Source organism: Enhydra lutris, unplaced genomic scaffold (assembly GCF_002288905.1).
Source record: "Enhydra lutris kenyoni isolate GAN:26980312 unplaced genomic scaffold, ASM228890v2 scaffoldscaffold4, whole genome shotgun sequence".
Classification (NCBI taxonomy): Eukaryota; Metazoa; Chordata; class Mammalia; order Carnivora; family Mustelidae; genus Enhydra; species Enhydra lutris.
In genome coordinates this window covers 32,107,348-32,131,870 of record NW_019154088.1, presented here as the reverse complement: position 1 = coordinate 32,131,870, position 24,523 = coordinate 32,107,348, and the positions used below count along the sequence as shown (strand labels likewise).

General features: G+C 38.9%; 1 protein-coding gene across 1 annotated transcript in view; it reads right to left on the bottom strand.

The window, feature by feature from the left end:
• The window catches only part of LOC111138999 (neuronal PAS domain protein 3), an 847,735-nt gene that overhangs the window by 422,324 nt on the left and 400,888 nt on the right, over window positions 1-24,523 (bottom strand). Inside the window, exon 4 of the mRNA XM_022491075.1 lies at window positions 18,265-18,347. Coding sequence (XP_022346783.1) covers window positions 18,265-18,347 — 83 coding nt within the window. The remainder of the gene's footprint in view (window positions 1-18,264; window positions 18,348-24,523) is intronic.

Sequence of the window (24,523 nt, the reverse complement as noted above, 5' to 3'; positions counted from 1 at the left end):
GTCCTCAGAGGTTTTTTCTTATTTTTATATCTATTATAAAATACTTATTTATTTTATATTTTATATAATTTATATGTAAGTTATATATGTATAATTTATATATAAATTGTATTTATATGTATAATTTATATATAAATTGTATTTATATATAAATATATATTTTCATAAAATTAATAATTTATATAAATTACTTATTTTTATATCTATCTCCTTAACCTGACTGGAGAAATCCATAAGAACAAGGGCCATAACTATTTCTTGGTATTTGGTGTATCTAATTGCAAAATGCAGTACTGAATAATTACATAAATACATAGGTGTTGAATTAGTATGCAAATTAGTGATAAATCAATCATCATTTTTGCTGAGAGACCCTTGTGATAGGGGACCCACCACCAACCAACTCTTTACACTGGACACCTTGGGAGACCACCTTTTCCATAGCTCTCCCCTTCTCCTGCCCTTCTATAGGACTTAGGGACAAGGGCTGACAGACCTAGACCATTAAACTTCTGCATCTGGATGCCTGAACTGAGTAAAGACAGGGACCTGCTTTGATAGCCTCCGGGAATATATCCAATATTCTAGGAGAATCTCTATTTTTAGTCATAATCTGACCATTACCAGCCATTTAGGCCAGAAAAAAGGATAATCAAATACTGTGGCTAGAGCCCCAGAGGCTCTCCTCAGGTAAGCTGCAGGCTTCTGAATTGTGCCAGTGTGGAGAGTGGAACTGGAGGAGGGGATATATTTTTCTTCAGTTAGTTTGAGTACTACCCGACGCACCCAAACCCAAATACTCAGGCTATCTTCATGGAAGCTTAGCTAGCCATTCCTCTTGAAGACAGGATATTCCAGGCCATACAATCCTAAGGTAGATAAAAAAGGACCATTACTCATCTAATGTTAGACAGACCAACCTCTGAGTAGGAAAGGTATGTAAATAAGTGTGAGCCTTTGAGTTACAGTAAACTAAAAATTATAAAGCCAAGGCCCTTCTTACCAGGCATGTCACTTGAGGTTCTGGTTCCATGTTGGTTTCTTCACCTTGACAGAAATGCTTCAATGCTAAGATCAAAGGACGTAAATCAAGGGGACAAAATCAAGCCTGACTGTGTACACTAGATCAACAGGAATACCACAGACATGGCCAAACCCAAGACTGACAAAACATATTTAAGAATGACCTAGAGTAGGTGGCCCCTGCATGCCTCAGTCACTTAAGCGTCCAACTCTAGATTTCAGCTCAGGTCATGATCTCAGGGTCATGGGGTTGAACCTGACATTAGGCTGCGCGCTCAGCACAGAGTCTGCCTGTCCCTCTTCCTCTGCTCTTCCCCCCAACTGTACTCACTCTCTCTCAAATAAATAGAACCTCAAAAAAAAAAAAATGACCTAGAGTGTCATTAATGCTAGGAGTGCATATTTTCTTCACCAAAACATCTAATCGCAAAAGAGAAATTAAAACACAGCTAGATATATATAAAATACATACCACACATATATATAGCATGTAAGGATACTCACCAGGTTCTTGTTAATGTCAATCCCTGTTGTATATCACTTTGCAAAAGCTGTGAACTTCCCTAACATATTTAAAGCTTAATAAATGCTTTTATAACTTGCTAGCAAAGTTATTATAATAAAATAGAAGCATAGCAATTTAACCAAAGTCCCCCAAACTATTGATAAATAGGTTTCTAATACAGAGACAAATTAAAAAGAACAACAACATAAATCATTCTTTTCTCCTACACCTATCCAGTTATCTATCAGGAATTGATGATTTCAATAAAGATAGAAGGTTCCATAAACAAACGGTTGAAATTGAAAGTAGAGATATAAATTGGCCTCCAGTGCATAACTCTTGCCCATTGGTTATCCCTGTTCAAGATACTAACTTGAGATAACACGAGATAAACCTATCCTCTTCTCTTTTTAAGAAGGATTCTGGGGAATGCAAGAGATGAAAAGGTGAATTGATTATGCTGAGTCACTCAGCTTGCTATTGGGGCAATTATGATGAGATAAGAAAAGTACTTACTGAAAGGCAAATACTCTGGACTTGGGTCTCATTTTTCACATGCAAGAGGAAAAAGCTGTTTACTGTCACTCTGAGATTTATTAACCATTTTTCTATGATAGAAGATGGACAACAATTCACACGTATGGATTTAAATCACTGTCCTAAATCACTTGGTCCTCATTTTCCTTGAGCACTATTATACTGGCCAAAAAAAAAAAAAAAAAATCTTAATTATCTACGCCCTCGCATGCACGCGCACCCACCAATCTGCGGGTGTACGTTCTTCACCATCGTCAACTTCCTCCAGCTGTGGTGGTTCGGAAATGACTCGTGGGTGCTTAAAACCTATCACTCAGAGAGCCCAGGCTGGTCCTCCGAAAATCAGCGATCACAAGGCTACCATCACGGCGTCTGACAGCTGTCTTAGCAGAGACCCAGACAGACAGTCGTGCCTCTGCCCACTCGTGCCATGGTAGCTGTGTCGATTTGGACGCCGACGGCCGGCATAACCCGAGCAGATGCAGAATCCATATGTACAACTCCAGATAAAATTTCCAAAGCACTGGCATCTGGATGTCAGCTTTTCTTTGCTGGCCCCACAGCTGAATGTTCTGCTAGACCGGATTGTTTCTCTGCTGGGGGTCAGTCTGCTACCCCCCTGTTGTGTTTGTTGGCGCTTCCTCGACTTCCCAGCGTTTGAAAACAGTAAGCTAGATAATCACCTCACACTGCAGCACGCTGGGAATTTACCTGTTCCGTCAGCGTTTGGGTGAAAGTCTTATCAAGGAAAATCCGAAAACCACTGGTGCTATCTCTAAATTATTAAAAATTATTAAAAACAACAACACAACAACAAACAACTCCAAGGATGAGACATGGAGAGGATGAGGTCTAAAACGGGTGTAGAAAACCTTGTGTTTTTGTGCACCAAGTCTCCAACAGGGGAAATTAGCATGACAGGAAAATGCACCAAGGCTGACGCATTCATGTCTGGGTTTTTCAGATTCCCCACAGCCCTCGGAAGGCTGTTGGCACAGGCACCTACCCCGAGAAAAAGCAAAGGAGGGTCTTTACACATCACTTCTCCTCACTTGCTCCTTTGCAAATGAGCCACTGGATGAAAGTTGCCTTCCAGGTGGGAGTAACAAAATGAGAAAGAGAGGTGCTTCCCCAGTGTGAATCATCATAGATTAGAAATTCTAAAGCCTTCCTCCAGGGAGGAAGAATGGCTTGATAATAAATTGACAGTGACGGGTCCTCCTGCTCATCTGTGCCAGCTTTCCCAAAGCAAAGACCCTCCCTTCTGTGCAGACCAAATCTACTCCTTTTTCAAGGGAGGAACAGTCTCGAACCTCATCCCCAGCATGTGGCCTATGCCTCAGAGAGGAAGAACAGGAAGAAATGAGTGTCATTTGATGGTTATGAATTCCATCAATTAAATCTCTGGGTGATAGATGCAAATGTGCTACATATTCTGATATTTCCGAGAGGGACATAAAATCGATGAAGATTTTGTATAATCCTAATTGTATAATAAATATTGTACGATGATCCTGTTTTTAAAACGCACAGAGAAACTTGAAAATAATGCTGGGTGCTGACTTCAGGTTCAAATAATTTAATCTCAAACTAAGTTAAAATCTTAAAATCTGTCCGTCTTGTTGTAATTAAATTAAAATACAGAATTAAAATGCACATTTTCAAGGTTTTATTTCTTTTATAGCCTAAGGTGAGTGCCTTCATCTAGGAATGAAACTAAACCACTTTTATCAATGCTTGTGTTTTAGTTAAAATGAATCTGTGCTACCAAGCATTTTGCATGAAATAACTTAGATTTGGTGTTTTAAACTTAGTTTATAAAACACAAAACCTCTCAATCATGGCTATTTTATACACACAAAAGGAAACCATGAAGGCGACCCAGCCAAGTACTCCTTCCGTGATAACATGTGGATCTCAAAGTTTATTTATTATTTTTTTAATACTCTGGAGAACAGCTGGCATATATTTTATTCCCAATATTGTCATCTGGCAGAATGACTCATATAAATAAAGTAGCAGATTCTAACTTTCTGGGAAAAGAAACAGTTAGAAGGTTAAGTTTTTCCAGGTCTGAAAAAACTCAAAAATAAAAATCACCCCGGGTATCTGAGGAATGTAGAAGAACCGACTGGCCTTTAGGAAGTTTGACTACCTCTGTGACTCTGTTTAGTATTCCTCCTAAGTGCAATCATGCAAAACCTTTAGAAGGAATTGTCCTCTCTTTCAAAGGGGTTTGACTTGGGCATAGTTAATCATCACTGTGATAAAGCAATTAAAGGTATTCATAATTAGGACTAAACCAAATGTAAGTAATCAGAAAATTAAGGGGAAAATGACATTATGAAGAGCCTGTGTTTTCTTCAATGACCTCTTGGCTGAGAAGGACATTCTCACATCGGTGCTTAGGGACTTGGGTACATAATGCATTAACCCTACTAAGAGCCTGGCATGTAAATGTCTTCTTCGAGTGACAGCAGTACACCCTGGAATCATTTAGTATGGCTGACTTCTCAATAACACTGCCCAAAACATAAGAAGCAATTAATGACCAATGGGCTAGAAGTTAATGCATTGTTTATACAAATTCAAGTCATTCTACAAATATACTGAGCACCTACTCAGTGCACAACAAAATAGAGGTCACAAGATGAACAAGACATGACTCCTATTTTCAAGCTGCTTACCATCTAGTAGGAGACACAAGACATGATAACATTGTAGAATTTTTTTCCCCCAACACACACACAGGTACCTTCATGTATATCTAACTGGACTATTTTTAAGTATATCAGTGATAGCTGTCCCTGAAAATGGTATTCCGTTTCCTAAGTTTTAATTGTAAATGTGGCCATAGGCATTTTAGGTCCTGTTTCCAGACCTACACCCTTCGTTCCAGTTTAGAATACAGAAATTTATTATAAACTCTGGGAGAAGGAATAACACCTAAATCTTCTCTATAGCTATATTTGTTATGTCTTCTATACAGCAGGCTGTCTATGAATACTTGTTCAATATGACTATATTAAGGGTCTGTATTTTTCCTCTGATTTGGAGTACTTCTAAGAGGCTAGTTATATATGTTGCCTAGGTTTCCTATGTATTCTAGGTTTTAAAAAATAATGGGCGGTGATCTCAATGGCAAAACCTGTCCCCCTCATCCCCATCTCCCAACTGTAATAATCCAAAACAATCTCCAAAGGTCAAGGAAATGCAATCTAATAATTTAGATATTGATCAAATTAAATAATATAATCTCCCTTCAGATGAATGTTACGAATAAAAGATCTCATGGTGAATGCATAGGTCAGTGGCAAAACCGGGATTTTTTTTTTTTTTTTTTAACTAAGTGGATTTTAAACAGTTATTTTCAATGGATGTGACTAAGGGAAAAAATGCAGCATGTAGAAACCAGAAGAGTATTTTCTCCCACCTCTGTTTTCATGCTAAACCTGGCACTCTTTGGAGAGAAATGACTTTGTGCTTTTTAAAGTTTCTCAAGTTTTTGTGAAAATCAGGCTAAACTCTTCCAACATAGTTGCATGAGATTCTATTAGACACAGCTTTGTTGATGTGGCCCGAAATGATTCTGCTTGTCTTTCAGCCTCTGCAGGCTGTCCCAAGTCTCCATTTCTGTTAATGACCTATTGCTTCTGTCTGATTCAATACAGCCCACTGGCTATGGAAATGGCAAGTCTCAGCAGGAGACAACAAAATGGTCAGCAAACAGGGCTGAGCCATGTCATTTTCCTCAAATACTCTCCCAGAAATGAAATGACAAGCTTTAAAATGTTGTCTTCTGCTCAGGGCAAATATTTCTTTATTAAACAAAAGTACATGTCCTCTAGTTTCCATTCAAACCAGAGCTTAAAGTATGTCACTTGACTGGGCAAATATTTCTTTATTAAACAAAAGTACATGTCCTCTAGTTTCCATTCAAACCAGAGCTTAAAGTATGTCACTTGAAAAACTTCAACAGTACAATGATTTAGTACCTAATATTTCCTTTATAATTCCTCTCTCTCTCTCTCTCATGTCCACTTCTGGGTTCCAATAGCAGCTGTGCCCATCACTAAAAGCTCTGGGTCCTTAGCAAGTCACTTCACCACTCTGAACTTTGGTTTCTTCACCCTTAAAAGGGAAGATAACAGCACCTAATTCAAAAGATGGGCCAGGGGACCAACCGGGGTAACACAGGTAAGTAACTGGCTCAGTGAATGTCTGTCATACAGTAAGTCTCAAGAAATGTGTATTAATAAATATTACACCCGCAAGCTTTGCATAACTCTGTATTGAAAATCTACATCCTAGGGCACCTGGGTGGCTCAGTGGGTTAAAGCTGCTGCCTTTGGCTCAGGTCATGATCTCAGGGTCCTGGGATCGAACCCACATCGGGCTCTCTCCTCAGCAGGGAAAGTGCTTCCCTTCCTCTCTCTCTGCCTGCCTCTCTGCTTACTTGTGATCTCTGTTTGTCAAATAAATAAATAAAATCTTAAAAAAAAATCTACATCCATCCCAATTACTTTGTGCTTGGATCCAATTTCAACCATACAGTTTTAGAGAATCTGCAAGTTACTCTGCGTTCCAGTGTTAGCAGGATGAGTCTTTTCCATACAAAGCTCCCGCCCTTACTTAAATGAAATCCTTCAGATACTCTACCATGAAGACCAGGTAAGCAGCAGCCACAGAGGCATCCCACCAATTTCCGTGTAGGACACATCCTGAGGAGGGATTGTTTTTTTTTCCAGCCCACAATGTTTCCCCGACATAAACTCCTTCACTATATCGTCGTCTTCAAGTAAAGCCAGGTTAAATGATTATCAATTAGTTACCAGTCTGTCACATACTGTTTAGTAACCTTCCAGTACTGTGAATCATTTGATCTGTTAACAATCCAATTCCTTCTAGAAAAAACAGTAATAATACAGCTTAGCTGTGAATCCAGTGAAAGTCATCATTCAGCCAAGATAACTGGTCCCCACTCGAAGGACCTGGCTTGGGTACTTTATATTTAGAAAGACCCAACAATGTCTTCCAGAAGATTAAATGCTCTCTAAATTCTGGATTGGGTTTTTACATTCAGTCCACCTAAATGTGATCTCAAGAGAGGATACAGTTGATCTTACTATGCATTATTAAATAGTTACTGAGTTTTATCTCCTATGTGACTACAATTCTAAAAGTATAATTTAAAATGTCATTGAACTATCCTTATGGATTAAAGATGCAATTAAAATAGTCATTGATATTATCATTTGCCTTTGTATTTATGTAGAACTCGCAGCCTTCCCACTTAGAAAAAAAAAGAAATTTCTGTTTCTTTAGGTCAATTCTACCCTCGGTCTAATCTTCCCACCAGACTAAATTTCCTAAAACATTATATCACTTTAAAATGAAGAATGAGAGTGGATTATTGCAGAAGGCATTTTTCTGGTTGCCTAAAGGGTCACCTGCATTTTAAAAATCTTTAGAAATAAGGGGAACAGCTGCTCTGACCTGACAGTTCCTGCAGCGGTCACCTGGCCTCATAGGAATTTGACAAGGCTCTTGCGTGCGGGTAATCCACCCCTACACTTTGTATTCATCCAGGGGTAATAAATATTTATAATAATTTCTCTAATTCACTCAAATGCTTTTTTTCCCCCCTACAGAGGCAAAATAACACCGTATGGCTTTTTCTTCTCTTAGGCAGGGTTCTATTCTGCTGTCATCAAATAACACAATTTCACAGATTCCTTACCTTGTGATCCTAAATCATCAGATCCTGAACTGGCAAGGGCCTGGGAATTAACATTCACAGGACACTAGGAGACCTAATAAAAACAGCAGGAGTCTTGGTGACCTGGAGCGTCTGACCCAGGCCCACAGGTGTGTGCCCACCTGCAGAAAAGAGACAATGGAGCCCAGTAGTAATCCCTGCCCCCTCCAGCAGCACCCCTACAGTGCCTTCTTATTCTCGTGCCTACAGATACTGCTCACTGCAGTCTTGTAATAGACATGGTATTACCCAAGTCCGGCTCAGAAGAAAACCACTTGCCAAAATGTATCAGCCACAACGTGTTGTGTCATTTCCCTCTTGAAATCAGCTGTTCCTTCCACAACTGTTTTCAAAAGACAAGGATCACAATTTCATCTCGGCTGATTTACAGAAAGTCGAATGTACCAGGGGAAATAGATGTCTGAGAGTGAGAAATATTTGTTTTTCTTTTTTAATTTACTTTGTCTTTTGTGGCTACATTTTAAAATAAATCTTCAACATTTCTTCCTTTTTTTTTTCTTTCTTTCTTTTTTTTTTTACTTTGTGCAGTTTCTAAGGGATATCTGACCACATACAGGTGCACACACGCGTACACACATCCATGTACAAAGCAGGACAACTACTTATGGAAGAGTCTTCGGGAATAATCTTCCTGTCTTCAAAAAGCCAGTGAAGTAGCCTACAGATGTGACATTATCGTATAATTGTTCAATTATGCTCTTATTGTATTTAGAGATTTTTTTTTAATATCTTAAACTAATTTCGATCCAATTCTTCTGTGCCAGACTTTCCCCAACGATTTTTGCAGAATCCTAGTGTTCCGGGAGGCTCACAAGTGACTGGAATCAGCCCAGTTTGGGAAACAAAGCACATCATCACCTCCACACCACCCTACTCCTGCGAATCCTTCCTCAATCCCCAAAGCTCACATTATCCAAAAGGCTTGTGAGATTCTGGAAACTCAGACGAGAAAGCAACCCTGCCCATACTGACCGTGTTTTGGTTCCCCAGTAAACGATAACAAGCTGGTGCTGCTCTATTCCGTCATTCATAGCTGAGGACGGTAACAAGAATCTAACGTTTACTACCACCAAGGACTATTCTAGAGCCTGAAAGAACACTGTAATATGGCACAAATTTGCAGGTACCTACAGGCATCAGGAAATTATTCATATTCGTATTTGACACATAACCCTAAGATTTGCTAAGACCTCTGTCCACTTTGAAAACTAAAAGTATAATTATCCTTCTGCTCCAGTTTAATCTACAAATAATGCAGCAACCCTTAGTGCCTGTGAAAGAATTAAAGATATCTTTCCATACCTTGGAAGCAATCTTCCTAACAGCAGGCTCCAAACAAAAGCTACCCAGCTACAATACTGCTCTCGTTCTTCCTTCCCGACCTCTACCGTACAGGACCGCGTTTCAGAACACCTATGTCCTAGGGAGGCCAGGACCCTCAAACACTCCCACAGACATGAACACCAGACTTGAAAGAGTATGTGTGGTTGGGCAAAGGGGGCGGAATGTATGACTGTAAGTTTGTAGCCCCAGGAAGTGCTCGTCGACCAGCCCCAAGCTGGGGAATCACATTCTCACCTGTTACTTCAGGGTGCAGCCCCATATAGGAGGTAAACGTCACTACCATCTCGACTCAGAATTGAGAAAAAAGAGGCTTCAAAAGTATAAATATATTACCCAAATGTACGTAATTAAGACTGGGAGTTCAAACCCAGGTATGACTGATTCAAAAGGCTCTCATCTAAGTTACATTGAACTGTGTTGGTCTCTTTTGTTATCAGCCTTCGCGAGTCTTACTGGGAGTGTTGAGAGACAAAACCATGACTCACCTTTGTATCTCAGTCTTTTCTCCACTCTCTGATGCAAATAAGGCACTCGGTAAATAGTTACTGAATAAAAGCCTAGTATTTTTAGATTTATTGTCTCATTTTCCAAGATCCTGGCTATCTCAGATAATTTTGTGACTAGAAAGCCCTCACTTACTATTAGCTTTAGTTCTACTCACACATGGCCAAAACCCCTAGCTTTCCTCCATAGGAGCAGCTACCTCAAACCCCTCCTCTACCCCTCCCCATACTTCTCACACTGTCAGTGAAGGATGCCATATGTCTATTCTGCAAATCAAAGTTGGTAAAGTATGTGAAAACCCAAAGGGTATTGTATGTACCTGCCACACAGAGACACATACCATCATGAAAATCCTTCCAGGAAGTTCTTGCTTCTGCTGTCGATGTGGAAAAGAGTCCTCTGTGGTATTACAGATGATAGATTTTGGGCAGCATGCATGAGAAGAATCCTATATGCACTTTAGTATTTCCTTCACATAATTTGTAGCAATGGATGATGACTCGTCTTAACCTTCTAGTTCTTCTGGACTTCTGACTGGATGTTCATTCCCGCTTTTCTAAGCAAATTGAGGAGACTATACAGTATGATGAAAAGAGTAATGGCCTATCCCATTTGGGTCCAAAGGAAATGTTGATTCTGGAGTCCCCTTATAAACTCTATTTTTTCTAGTCGTTTCTAGGTTGCTAATGAGATTGTTCTAACAACTCCATAGGTTGTTCTGAGGATGATTTTCATTCTCAAGGTGGAAATCTATTCTTGCCACCAAATTATTTAAAATTTTTGTTGTGAGCCAGCTAGTATATACCACCAAATATAAGTATCATTTATGTAAACAGATAATTGATGTTGAGTTCAATGAAAATATTTATCTTCTTTTTAACCTGAGAAGATTGGGAAAGTTCCTGTATTCTGATATCGGTAATGATACTGGGAAGCATTAACCGTTTTCCTCAGAACCTTGGGCATTATTCTGGACTACCCAACATATAGAGAAATACTAGCAGACACTTAAACACATTGTATATATCAGGTTCCTGATGAAGCACTTTTAACTATAACATCTCATTCAATCCTCACAACATGCCTGTCAGGAAAATTTTTACTACTATTTTCTCCATTTTAGAGATGAGGAAATGGAAGCTTAGGGTGAGAGACTGTTCTAGGCCTACACAGTTACTAAGTGCACAAATTGGGATGTGAACTCAGGTTAGCTGGATGCCCAAATCCATGCAACAGAAGAATGTCCCATACTCGGCCCTGCCTCTAGAAGATGTGGCTATAAACTGACCTGGGAACACAGAGGTGAGATGAAGCCCTAGCTCTGGGGCTCTGGGGTTAACTGTGGCTTTGCTAAGAACTTTTTGGTTTTTTGCTCATGCATTTATTCACCGGATATTTCTTGACCATCTATTATATGAAGAGCTGAAATTTTACACTTGGAATATTCTAGTATGAGCACTCATTCCGGCCACCTCTGAAGGATACAGGAAGCTTATACTACAGTTAATGGGATTTGACCTTTTCAGAGAAAAGTTTCATGAGTTATTTTTCCAACGTGTGGCAAATCAATAACCCTAATGTCTCTGATGTTTTTTTTATATACAATGAGGTAAAGCAGCAATGATTTTTTAAAGGACAGGTTTTAAACTTCCACAACCATAAAATATTTTTCTCATACTCAATCATGAATATGATATGATATGACTTGTTAATTTTGAATAATAAATTACTTTTTCCCTTAAAATGCAATGCTAAAGCAGGCCATACAGTATAATGTACCAATCGCTCGGCCATCAACCTGTGTGTGCTTTAGTTTTTCAACTTTTGAGGATGGAAATCTTGATAAAACACACATTCTTTGGTTAACAGGAAGACCAGTGAGCTAATCCTTGACCACATTGAGATTCTCCAATGAAATCAATTTCCTAAGGATAAAACATTAATCTAGATAGAAAATACACACAAGGGTCAGAGCGACCCCGGCTTTGTCGTAGCCCAGCAACTTCCATGACACGTGTGCTGCAGGCAGGAGACCCAGATGACTCCTCTAATATTCAGTTGCCAAACTAGATAAAGGACAGACACATCTCTGTCATAAACCCTAGGTCCAAAGTTATGATTCATTCATAAATGTATTTCAGTTTAAACCCAGATCAGTTTCTAACAGAAGTTGTGAATTAACTTCCAACATTAAAAACATTAAAAACGTTTTCCTATCAACGACGGTATCCTATTTGAGGTAAGGAAGTGAGACAGGTGAACAATAGACTAAAGAAATTTCTACTGCTCTTTCTTTTCTTTCTAAAAAAAACCCTGTAAACCTTACTTCCAATTGTTTTACAGCTCAATTGATAAGGTGTGTTCCTTTTTTTTTTGTTCAAGAAAATTTAAAAGCAACTAATTTAAATATGCAAAATTATCTTGAGTTGTTCATACAAGTGAACTTAAAAGCCGTGCAACACAGGAAAATTAAGTAATTATGCCTCCAAGTTATTTACTGCAATTAAGCTCATTTATCATATGCAAATTAGTGCAAACTGGTCTCATTAGTTACTAAATTACTCAATATGAGCTGAACAATGTAGCACTCCAGTTTGTAATGAAAAATCCCTGTAGAGGCAAGCAGTATCAATTAAGCTAATTTGCATATGCAAATATATTCACTAACTTTCTCTTTTTCTATATTTAGTTTTACATTTTCTTACCATTCTGGATCACAGGGAGACTATAGGGTCGCTCACCTTCCTCTCCTTCCTCTATCACAGCTAAAGAACACCTCTATTATTTGAAGTTACTGTGTTTTATTTTAGCACTGATATCCAGCAGGATGCCACTTTGCCAACAAGGGCTATCGGGAGTAAGAATATGCAACTTTCTAGAGATGATCATTTCTTTTATAAGTTCCAATAAAATAATAAATAAGGGTGAAATTCCAATTCAACAATAAAATGAACAACAGACTTAAATGTTGTCACTCTCTTTCAGAGAAGTCTTTTAAAAACACTGGCATCCAATGTAAAATGAATACTGGCTTGGCTAGGCAGCATTATAAGTAAAATAATTTGGATCTTGTACTAGTCAGTTTTGGGGCTGTTTTAGGTATCATTCACTTTGCTTTGTCCAGATGTTCGAATTGTACTTGTCAACCTTTTATTTTTCTCTTGCCAATTCAAGGAGATGCTGAAAACGATACATTTGGCATTCTCTCCCCCCAACCTCAACATTATCATAAGTAGCTTCCTCTGCCCATAGAGCTCATGTACTTTCTCTGAAGAATCTTTTACTTAGTCTTCTACAATCGAATTGGTCTCAGAGACTGGAGCAGGACGGTAACTACAAATACTTGAACTTAAATAACAAAGATATAAAATGTCACAACATACTATTGTTTTCCTTATTATATCAACTACACATTTTTAAATATTTCCGGTAGGGAACCTGTATGTTTTTCTCTGACAATAACTCTGCAGGACCAAAGTAGTATGCAGACAAACTAGTCAGGATTCCAAGACATGTCCTTAACCAATCTTCAAAATGTCATTAATAATGGAATCAGAAATTGCAAGGTAAACCTTGATCTGATTTTTTCCCCAAATCTGATCCCAAACAGCTTGCTTTTAAAACCTAGGTCCTTCTTTCCCTTGAGATAGGATTCTACTCTGTATTCTATGGCTGAGGTGTTGAGGGAAGAAAGAAAAGCCTCGTGATGAAAATCTGACATTTCATTGAGAAGTGGTGTCGCCCATCTCACCCACACGAATCTCTGACTCCTTTGCCTATCAAATAGAAAAACAGCTACATTTGAGTTCCCTTCCTCCCCACCATTTTAGGAAAATACACACCTTAATTAAACTGTTCTGCTAAGGCAATGGCAACATCTACGTCTTCTCTAAGAGGGTTGTTCTACCAATAAATGAGCCTTGCAAAAATATCTCCCTAGTTTTGCTGGGGAAGACAGTCAGCCATGTAACCACCTTGCCCAGCCTTTTCTAATCAACTCAAAGTCAAACTCAAGTGTTATAATCCTACAATGTTTTTGATGGTTCTCCCTTGGTCTGCCCACAGGATTCTCCTGAAGTTTGGGGCTTAAATGTTCTAAGAGCAATGCAAAGTATCTTAATGCCCAGGAATAATGCAGGGGCAATGACCCAGATATAGAAGGGTTCATGCAATATAGCCAAGTGCAAAATGACATGTGGATACCATGTTTCCACCTTTATCCCCCATTAGGGTGTTTCTTAAAGAATATTCTTTTTATTCTCCCAAGACAGGTTAAATAAAAAAACATGGAGGTACTTATTATGATTGCATTCATCTAGCTCACAAAATGTCATTTATTTTAATATCTGCAACTAGTTATGGATAAAGACCATCCTTCAATCACTTTCTAAGTCTGTAGTAGTTCTGAGCACTGATTTGTATCATACAACATCAGTAATATAACATATACATATAGGTAGCTCACCATATTGTGTTCACGATGATTACAAACACAGACCTTAAAAATCTTCCATATACTAGGTCTGATCTGACTGTTTTAACACCTGTGAGGTGAATACAACAGGATTGCTATAGAATATGCAAAAACAAAACTGCAATTTTATATGACAATTATGTAAGCATTATTTACAGAAAGAAAAAAAAATGTAAAACCTTCTGCTAAGGGCATGCAAATAATTAAAGCACTCCATTCATAAATCTACACCTAAGGGAAAGTCATTCCACTAGTTAATTTCACGAGTTACCAAGATGATATTTGTTACTATTTTGTGTTTCATTAACTTTGATAAGTAAAATATGAATATTCTTTCTGGTCTCTAAGTTGGGAAAGTAAAAGTAAATAACACTCATATTTTTTGGTATTAAGGAAGTCATGAAGTGGGAACAGCAATGCCCTAAGAGAGCTTCCAAAGCAGGAACCAAATTAGTGCTGAGTCACATATACCACATTCAGGAAAGACCCCACATAATGACCTAAAGTTCTTGGATTTTTTTCTTAGGTGGTTGCAAAAATCACAATTTCTAAACTTGAACCCTTGCCTTTCTGCTCCTCATCTGATTAATAAAAGTCAACAAAGGATAAGGTGAACTAAATTGCCTTGACTCAGTCCCAAAGCGTACACTTCACAGTCTAGCTGTTGCAAGGCTGGGGTCATTTGAACCCTCGACTCTCCTGCAGAAGATACCTCCATCTTGACATTCATGCCTGAAACAGCTGCAGGTTTACTGGGCCTACAGTACAGGTCACAGTCATTCCAGAAGCTTCCATGTGAATGATGAGACCGGTAGCCTCAGAGCTGCCCAGGGCACAGCCCGGCCAATGAACTTGCCTACATACACCGGTATTAGGCCATTAAATTGGAAAATGACTTTGCAACAGTTGATTTTATATTGGTAGAATCACCATTAAGTTAAATGTTCTCCATCTCGGGAGAAAAGAAGTCAAATTTTAAAGGATACTCCAATACACAGCTAATAAGATATACAGAGCAAAAACATGTATTGCAGTAAACAACATGGGTGAAGCAAAAATTAAGGAGTCTACCTTCATCCCTCATCCGGAACTCTCTACACCAATGGGTCCTTAGACAACTGTCCCATGAAACATCACTGGGGACACAGGCAGGGAGGCATGGCACTTGGTGCAAAGAAATCACAGACATTTTCTGAACCCCACCCCAGTATTCAGAACTGACTTCTACCTTATCTTCCAAGTTCCACATTTCCCATTCCTTGTTGACTACACAGGTTTTTATCAGGTATTTGCAAGTGAAGGAAGGGAAGGAAGGAAAGGGAAGGAAGGAAGGAAGGGAAGGAGAAAGAATTCATCCCTGTCCTCAAGAATCCACCAGATTCCACCGTGAATCCACTTGAAGGAAAATATGGAAACCATCTTATGCTTGCAGACCACTGAGGTATTGCAGAATGTGATACAGATAAGGGTCTATGGGCTCAAGAGGCCCCTGCAAGGAGGGAAGAAAACTAAGCCTAGAGAAGGCTCTTCTTGTTACTACCGTTTCCCAACCCCTTCCTACCCACAATTCTAATATTTCATTTAGAGGAGTATACACACCTCCTTAACTACTGGTAAATAAAATCAAATGATAAAAAAATTCTAATTTCAACAATTTCAAGATTATCTAGTACAACCGTACTTGGAGACCTGACTTTCTTGAAAGCATCCCTACCAAGGCACCTATACTTCCCCCTAGAGACAAAGATTTTGAACATACTCCAAATTCCAAATGTGAACAGCCCTATTTGGTTTTCTTCAATGAAGGTGATTTTTTTCCCCCTTTCTCTCTCCTGCATCTGAATCCACACAGAATGTATCTAATCCTTTTCTCACATGAGGTCTTTAAATACAGAGAAAGGACATTAACATCCTTTCTAAATCCCGGGTTTTCCAAACTAAACGTCACCAAACCCTTCATCCACTTCTCATGTGATATGATTTCTAGTTCCCACACCAGTATGATTATTGTATTCTAAATGATATCCAGTTGTCCATGTTTCTTTTAAAGTATGCTAAGTTGAGTGAGACCAATCCCAGGAGCAGAAGAGCTCAGTAGCCTCATTCTAGATCCCCCACTCTCTCAATGATGCCAACTATTGAACTGATGTTTGAAACAACCATTATATACTTACTCTATTTACATTAAGCTTCCGTTCAATTCAAACTCCTAAATTTTGTGTTTTAAAGTAGTTTTAAGGGGTGCCTGGGTGGCTCCGTGGGTTAAGCCTCTGCCTGTGGCTCAGGTCATGATCTCAGGGTCTTGGATCAAGCCCCACATCAGGCTCTCTGCTCAGCAGGGAGCCTGATTCCCCCTCTGTCTCTGCCTACTTGTGATTTCTGTCTGTCAAATAAATAAATAAAATCTTTAAAAAAAATAATAAAGCAGTTTTAAATTCTTGCAGCTCCTAAGTCACCCTTCCTTGAGGACTCTGGACACAAATTTCAGAGTGAATTGAGAAGATAATAATCGGACACTACTGTTTGGACCATTTCTTTCACAGGCTAAGTCTTCTGCACTTACTGCTTCAGACTATGAAAAGGAGTCATCCCGAAGCACATCAGAATTTCACTATATGTAAAAATAGGTTTATATTTGTATTAGTATATTTATATTTATTATTTATATATATTTATATATACAGCACTGCTCATACAAAACTTATAAAAGAGATTCTGAACAAAGGATGTACAGGAAAAGAGGAAATAAAAATTTGAAGATCTAAGGAGAAATATCCTTTCTGTATCCCTGAAGCTAATCTACTGCCAAGGTAACTCAAAATGTTGCATACACGATAGAATAGCAAATCCCAAGGTATACTTCAACAAACATCAGTCATATAGCAACTTAAGGGATATTAATGGAGAAACGGCAAACATCAGAATAAACAAAAATGAACCAAGTAAGGCTGTCCAGGGCCTTAAATTTGCAAGTAATAACTGTGACATCTCAGACCTAATGAATTATCAAAATTGTCTCCAAAGACTGTTAAAAATCATCAATTTCTGGACCTCACCCTGAAAATTCTGATTTAGTAAGAATGCGTCCTTCAAACAGGGGTCTCAGAGGATTTTTGAAGTTGCCAACCCATGAACCAGCTCAGAGAATCCCTGGGGTTTGAACACGGGGGATCTGATGTTAACAGTTTTTCTGGATACCTATCATCAGAAATAATAAGCTAGGTCCAAGGAAAAGCATAGCCAAGTTTTCCAAATAAGCTGCCGAACTATCCCAAACATGTCTGTTTCTCTAATTCCGTATCAAAAATGTATCTCACATAGTTTCAAAAAAAAGAAAAGAAAAAGCAAGCTCTGGCCATGTCAACACATTTGTCCTGGAAGCAGAAACAATGTAGGACAATTATCCCTAGATATGTCCAAGTCGCCGCAAAGTCTTAAAGAAAAAAATGGTTTTTGAGTAAGCGAGAGGCAGGGTTTGGGATGAATCTTATCTCGGACTCAATGACTCTGCAGTTCCATCCTAGTGACCCTCACATTGCCTTGTCATGGAATTCACTGGCAAAAATCAATTATGATTATTCGTCTCCTTTTACTTAAAATATACTTTCAAATTTCATTCTGAGAAAGCTTGTAATTTGGGGAGGCAAACGTTAAGATTGAAAGCGTTTATGAATACAAACTCGAGCAAAAACAACTGAAATTTGGCAGCACATAAAAATGTCACATTACTGTCACAACAAAAGTTGGCTCTTCCAAAAACAATATATAGCTCCAAAGACACACACATATATCCACTTACAAGTGCAGCACACACACAGTCATTCTGGGAACAGCCAGCTACTATACATTGTGCATCAACGGAATAGTGCAATTTATCTCAATTATTACAGCACAAATAATACTTGCCCTCCCTTTCTCATTAATATTCTCTCAAGGGATGGCTTTCTAAAAAGAAAAAAAATAAATTGGTAAGAATTTCATAATTCTAAGAATCAACAACGGCCATCCACATAGCCAATATCTAAAAATATTTTTTAAATAAAGACTAAACACGTGCATTTTGCTTAGTAAAACACAAGTAAGTTTCTTTCTAATTACCTGCAAAATGTGACTTCCCAAATGTGCTTCAAATACTTCAATGGCCAGTGCACTGGGGCTTCTCCTTCGTTGTGCACCTATAACTTATTAAAAAACAAAGAAGAAGAAAAAGAGAGAAAAGAAAAGAAAGAAGAAAACAAATTAAGTTGGAGCTCTGATTCACACCTTTAGACCATTTTCCCGCTGACTACATATCACTAGGTGGTTTACTACACCAAAGAGCTCTGAAAGAAACACAGTACAGGGTTCATTTTGATTCTGAGTTGTCTGAGCAAATTTTCAACTCAGAATATTAATTTCTGCAAACATGAAAAACTACATTTAGACTTTTTCCCTTTTCCATGTGCATTTTGGACTGCGTTTCCTACACTGGAGCAAAACCACGAATGTTTCTATTCCTTTAAAATAAATTAGCAAACTGTTCTTTTTAAAATGTAAGAATTGTTATTTTTAAAGCATACATACACTGCCTGCCCATGTACTGCCCCCTGTCCCAACCCAAACCCCCCAGGACCTAAACTTTTCACACCTTCTAGGCTAGGAAAAAGCAAACAGGATAATTTTTTTATGTTCTAATGCAATAACTTTATCACAATCTAATAAGCACAACATGTCGGATAAGAGATTCTCATTAATGACTGTTTGCACTAGTGTTAAGTGTCTCAGGATGGCTGGATTTCATATTTACTGAACACTCATGTGTAACTATTCCTACAGGACCTACAAGAAGCCCAGGTAGACTCCTGCCTAGCACGTGCCTCACCAGGGAAGGGACTGTTTTCTTATCCAAAACCTTGGGGTCTCCTGCTGACTTACAGTCTGCCAGTCCCTTCCTGGCAGACCCTACAGGTGTTGTCTGCCAGCCCCTCACTCGAGAAGCCTCTACTATCCTTAACAAAGGTGAGCCTAAGGCTGGGTATTTGTGGGATCCAGGATTGAGGGTCTTTCCTTTACTAATTTTCTTTTGCATGAGGTCACCTTTTGCCTTCAACTCTGTTCTGGTTATTCTTCCTTTTTATTTTATTTTATTTTTTTAAAAGTTCTCACACATAAAAATCTGCTTCATGGTAACTTCTGGAAGGAAATGTTTAGATCTTTTCCTTATTTCCAATAAATAAATTCCTCAAGTTGTCCTGTTTTTCTTGCAAATTTTATTATGAATCTCGACCTTCCTCAAACCTACACACTCTGAACTGAAATGAGACCGAAACCCCACTTCCTTATTTCTAAAAAACAGTTTCAGCTAGTTGACAAGAAAATTCCAGCAAAATGCTGCTGGGGTAATTCTGCTTCATTTCAGTTACTCAGTCGGTTGGCTCCATAGCTTAGTGGGGATTATAATATAAATGTACTTATGATTATTGTGCTGTGCAGAAGCAAGCAGTTTACCCCTGCCATTGTGAGTCAGTGTCTGTAATGTCTGAAAGGCACTTTGAAAATAGCATGAGTGTTAAGTATCATTATGACTGGCAAGAGGAAATAAAAGGGGCATTTTTTTTTCAATGGGAAAATTTATAAAATATAATTGAAGAGTGATTATTATCAAAGAATATTCCAGCTGGAAGGGATCTTAGAAACCTCTATTCTAACTTCCTCATTTGCTTCAGAAGCAAAACACACAATAATTTTAAAATAGAAAAATCAGTTTTCTATCCTAACATTAATCTTTGCTATAAGTATAGACTTGAGATTTTTAAAAATTTAATATTCAGATATATTTAAGACACTACTGCTGTATGTGTATGTGCACATTTCTGATTAATTTCCTATTCTAACATGCACATTACTCCCTTCAAAACTCCTTTGGCATTTTTGATAATGCAGCTGTCTTGCTGAATACTGTTTTCAGTTTCTAGAGTGTTAATTGCACATTATGGTAGCTTGGTGTGAATGATCCCACATGAATAAAATCTGCAGTCTTTTTTTTTTTTTTTTTTTTTTTAAGATTGTTGTGGGGAGCTTCTGGGAGGGAGGGGAGGCAGTTGAAAAACTTCAAAAGTGTCCAGTCTCTTTTTGAGGCAATAATTAGGATCCAGAAAGCTCCTTATTAATAATAGTTTATCATTTGTGGGCATTTCAGGACTTTCAGTTTTGAAGTTCAAAACTGAACAGAGGAAATGTCCCAGTTTTGGAGAACGTAGACCATTCTACAAAAAGCTGGATGAAGAAGAGGCCAGGAGAGCAACAGCCACCAATCTAGAGAGGACCTTAAAACATCACGGCAAGTATAAGGAGCGTTTTATTTACTAGGAGGCCCAAGAGGCATGCTCCAGTAACAACAGATGGCAGCCCAACTGCCTTCTGGAAGCACAGAACATTGACTTCAGTGGGGTGCTTACAGGGGTTATTCAAGTCTGGCCACTGATGATGGCCTTTCTTTTCCTGCCTTTTCTTCACTTAGGGCTCAGGCTATTCTTTAAGTAAATTCTGCAAATACATAAATAATTAGGAATTTTATTTTTTCAAAAAAAATTTATTCATCAGCCTGGGGATCCCACACATCTTCACCGGTGTTACACCCACAAGCCCTACCTGCCTAGTTACCCTTCTTTGTTCCTCAGGTCCTCCAGAACCCGGAGTGTGCCTCCCCGTACATGCTAGCATCAGACACAAGTGTCTTGTAAGTGGTTTCATGCTATTCTATTCAATGGCATTTTTATGGCACTGGAACTTCTCTTGATTTATATGTTTTGCACTTATGCAGGTGATGTGGGGCTGTAATGACAGTTCCTAATTTTACAGCCAACATAAATATGTTAAACAGGAGCCCATTATGCCCGTGGTAGAAGCCCTGTTCTGACTCCGGCATTTCTGGTAACGAAGCGATATTAAATATGCACTTCTTGTTTTGTACTTTTCATCCTATTGCATTTGGGGACCTGAGACAATCATCCAGTTACTCAGGAAAGATGCAGGTATGTTAATCTCATGTTGCTAATGGAATATCATTAATGCCTAAGAAGACCCAAAGAGGTCCATCATTTTCAGAGAAAGAATAGACTGCTTATGAGGTATTCTCTGTTTTTTGTGTTTTGGGCGTCAGCCATTTCTAGAACGATTCAGTAGTCCAGACAAGTGCACACTTACTGATGAAGGGGTCATGGTTTCATCTCATCTACTGACATCGTTTCACGTATTGGTTTGTTTGGTTAAAAGACACTACCTTTTGAAATTTAAAGGACATTATAATTAAGTCGACCAGATAAAACCAAAAGCAACATGTTGCTAAATAAATGGAATATATAATCTCTTATCTGTGAGGAGTATGTCCCTAACTCACTGACAGTGAGGTGTGAGAACTGTGGAAGGTGAACAGCTTATACAAACGGTTAAAAGAAAAAAAAACACAATAATTCAACTTCAAATGTGATTCAACATGGACTGAGTACCAACTTGAAATTGAAAATTGCTGACTATTATAGGTTGTTACTGAGTGTTACCTACAATTACTGTAGGTAACTTGTGCTGTAAGACCTAATAAGCAGTCCGAAAAAAAAAAAATTAAGCAATTCAAAACAAACCTAGGCCCATCACATGATTATGAACCAAACACTGCAACTCTCCTGTTTTGCCAGGGTTAAAAATAAAACACCTAGAATCTGAAGAGACTTTAAATGGAAGCAATATATAGGGTGAATGATTTTTAAAAAACCAACCCAAGAAATCCTGATTGTTTCAGAAATCTAGAAAGATAAGATGAATCATTAGAATGGTGAGTTTGACTTTTCCTTCATTAAAAAAATGGAAGACACATAAGGAAACCACAATCTGAAACATGTTATCTGAACAATTAGTCTTGTCCCTCAACAACGATGGCAAAAATATTCCAGTATTGACTCGCATACCTTGTGGGGTGCTCTTTGAGAATTAATTCAGTGCAGTAAAAGACAATCCCTCTTTTGGGAAATACACCACACACACCCCCAGTCATATTCCTAACCAGTGCTTGTCACCTTCGGGGATACACAATCGCCAGGAAGGCTGAGGATTAGCACTCAGTGGGAGTTTGACCTATTCAGCCAAAAGGTCAGCTTGCCACAGAAGAACCCATTACAAAACAGAAACAGGACAGCTCAGTGGACACACATAATGAAAGGGGGAAAAGTCACGGCCCTACTTGCCTTGTGTCCCGCATTGCCCTTTTCCTTCCTAACTCTCCCCACCCCCATTTCCAGAGAAGGTGGAGCGGCCCCAGCTCCTCACCAGCAAAGTTCGCAATGGGAAGGTAAAGGACAGGCAGGGGAGAGAAAGGGGTTTGTTATTTAAGAGAGCATTTGAAAGAGATAATAGAAGCCAAGAAGAGTAGGATATTGTGAGGCAGGGTTTCCAAAGGACTGTTTCATTAGGGAAGAGTTGTCATTGGCAAGTAGGGAAGGCCATTTTATAAATTTTTTTTTTAAGATTTTATTTATTTATTTGACAGACAGAGATCACAAGTAGGCAGAGAGGCAGGCAGAGAGAGAGGAAGGGAAGCAGGCTCCCTGCTGAGCAGAGAGCCCGATGCGGGACTCGATCCCAGGACCCTGAGATCATGACCTGAGCCGAAGGCAGCGGCTTAACCCACTGAGCCACCCAGGCGCCCAGGGAAGGCCATTTTAGAGACATTTTCTCACGGGACCCCCTCCATGGGGAGCAGTATGGCAGAATGGCTAAATGTAGCCTGAAAGTTCTGGGGGTAGTATTTCGGGGATGGAATCATCCACTTAGTGAAAAGGGAAGCTTCATGGCTGCCCCCTGAACTCATCCTTCAAGGGGCAAGGCTCTGTTCCCACACTGAGCTTGGGGGGTAGGAAGGAGGAGAGGGCATGCTTAATGGAATACCGGACATTGCTCCCTGGGCGTTAGCACTTGGGGCAAGCAAAGTCAGGGTCTGGGAAAGAATGGAGTAGAGAATGCTTAATGAGTCTTTCCATGGCTACGGAAGGAAAGAAAAGGGATTTGCCTTCAAGAATCTCAATTAGCCTTCCTCACTGTAGGGCAAGGAGAGCCAAAGAAGGGTTTTCCCAGGAACGATCCTTGGAAGTTTATAAGGAGAGTGTGTGTGCTTTGTGTTTCTCTATCAAAATAAAAATGTCTATGTTTTCACTTAATATGGGTCCAGATCTTCATTCTGAAACTGACCCACACAGCTCTGCCTAATGCCCGTATTCACAACTTGCATCCTTTCCACTGTAAACCCCTCACTGGTTGTGCAAGGCATAGACACGGGGTGGGGGGTGGGGTTTCAGATTGGGAGGGAGAGGAGAGACTGGAAGAAGTTGAGCCCGGTACCAACTTCACTAATACAGCAGCCCCATCACTGAAACCCTGCTGCCCCTGCCATGACACGTGGAGTTTCCACACAACGCATCATGCAAACATCTGCAAACAAATGATAGCAATGCTTTTTAATGTACTTGCACCAATATTAGTGTTTTTGCTATTTAAAATACAGATGACCAGAGAGGAGAAATGGGGACAAGCAATGTTCATGGGGCATGTGAATGATTAGCGATAAATATAAGGAAGAAAACATCTTCTCTTCAGGAATGGTGCACTTTGGTTTTATTTCTCAATTCTTATTTAGTCATTTTGAAACATCACAAAATATATCTGTATAATTCATATCCCAGAACCTATGAACACATTATATTACCAATTTAGACCAAAAAAGAGGTATTTAATCCAGTAAAATAATTGAAACTCTAAGAAGCTGTATGCTGATTTAAAAATTCTTTGATGCAACACATATTTAAATTTCTCCTACAATTTAAGTATGGATTGAATGCATTAGCCAAAAGCATTAGAGATGATATGACTGTGAAAGTATTAATACGTACAAATGAATTACTTAATTTGGGAAAAAGAAACCATGTCTGCTTTTCTCCTCCCGCCCCCCCCCAAAAACCTACGTATATGGCTTTAACTAGAAAGAACTAAGGGGAAAACATACAACATTCAATAAATTTGTTTAGTTTGGGGTTTGTGCATCATGCACTTCTTATTGTCTGAAGAACTAAACACTGGCTCTATGATTCTGAAATCGTTTCTGATTTTCTACATCAAAAAGGCAAAGTCATCTAAAAGGGAAACAGCACCAAAGCATTACCGTAGTAAGTACGGAAAACGCTTCTGTGTATTTGGCCAGCAACAAATTACAGGGACTTCTTTCACTCCACCATTTTCTTTCAAAGACTCATGCTGTCCACCATGCCTTCCTCTTCCTTGAAGGAAATGAGTGTCTAGCTACCAAAGCAGGGATTTCTCCATTTGTAACTGG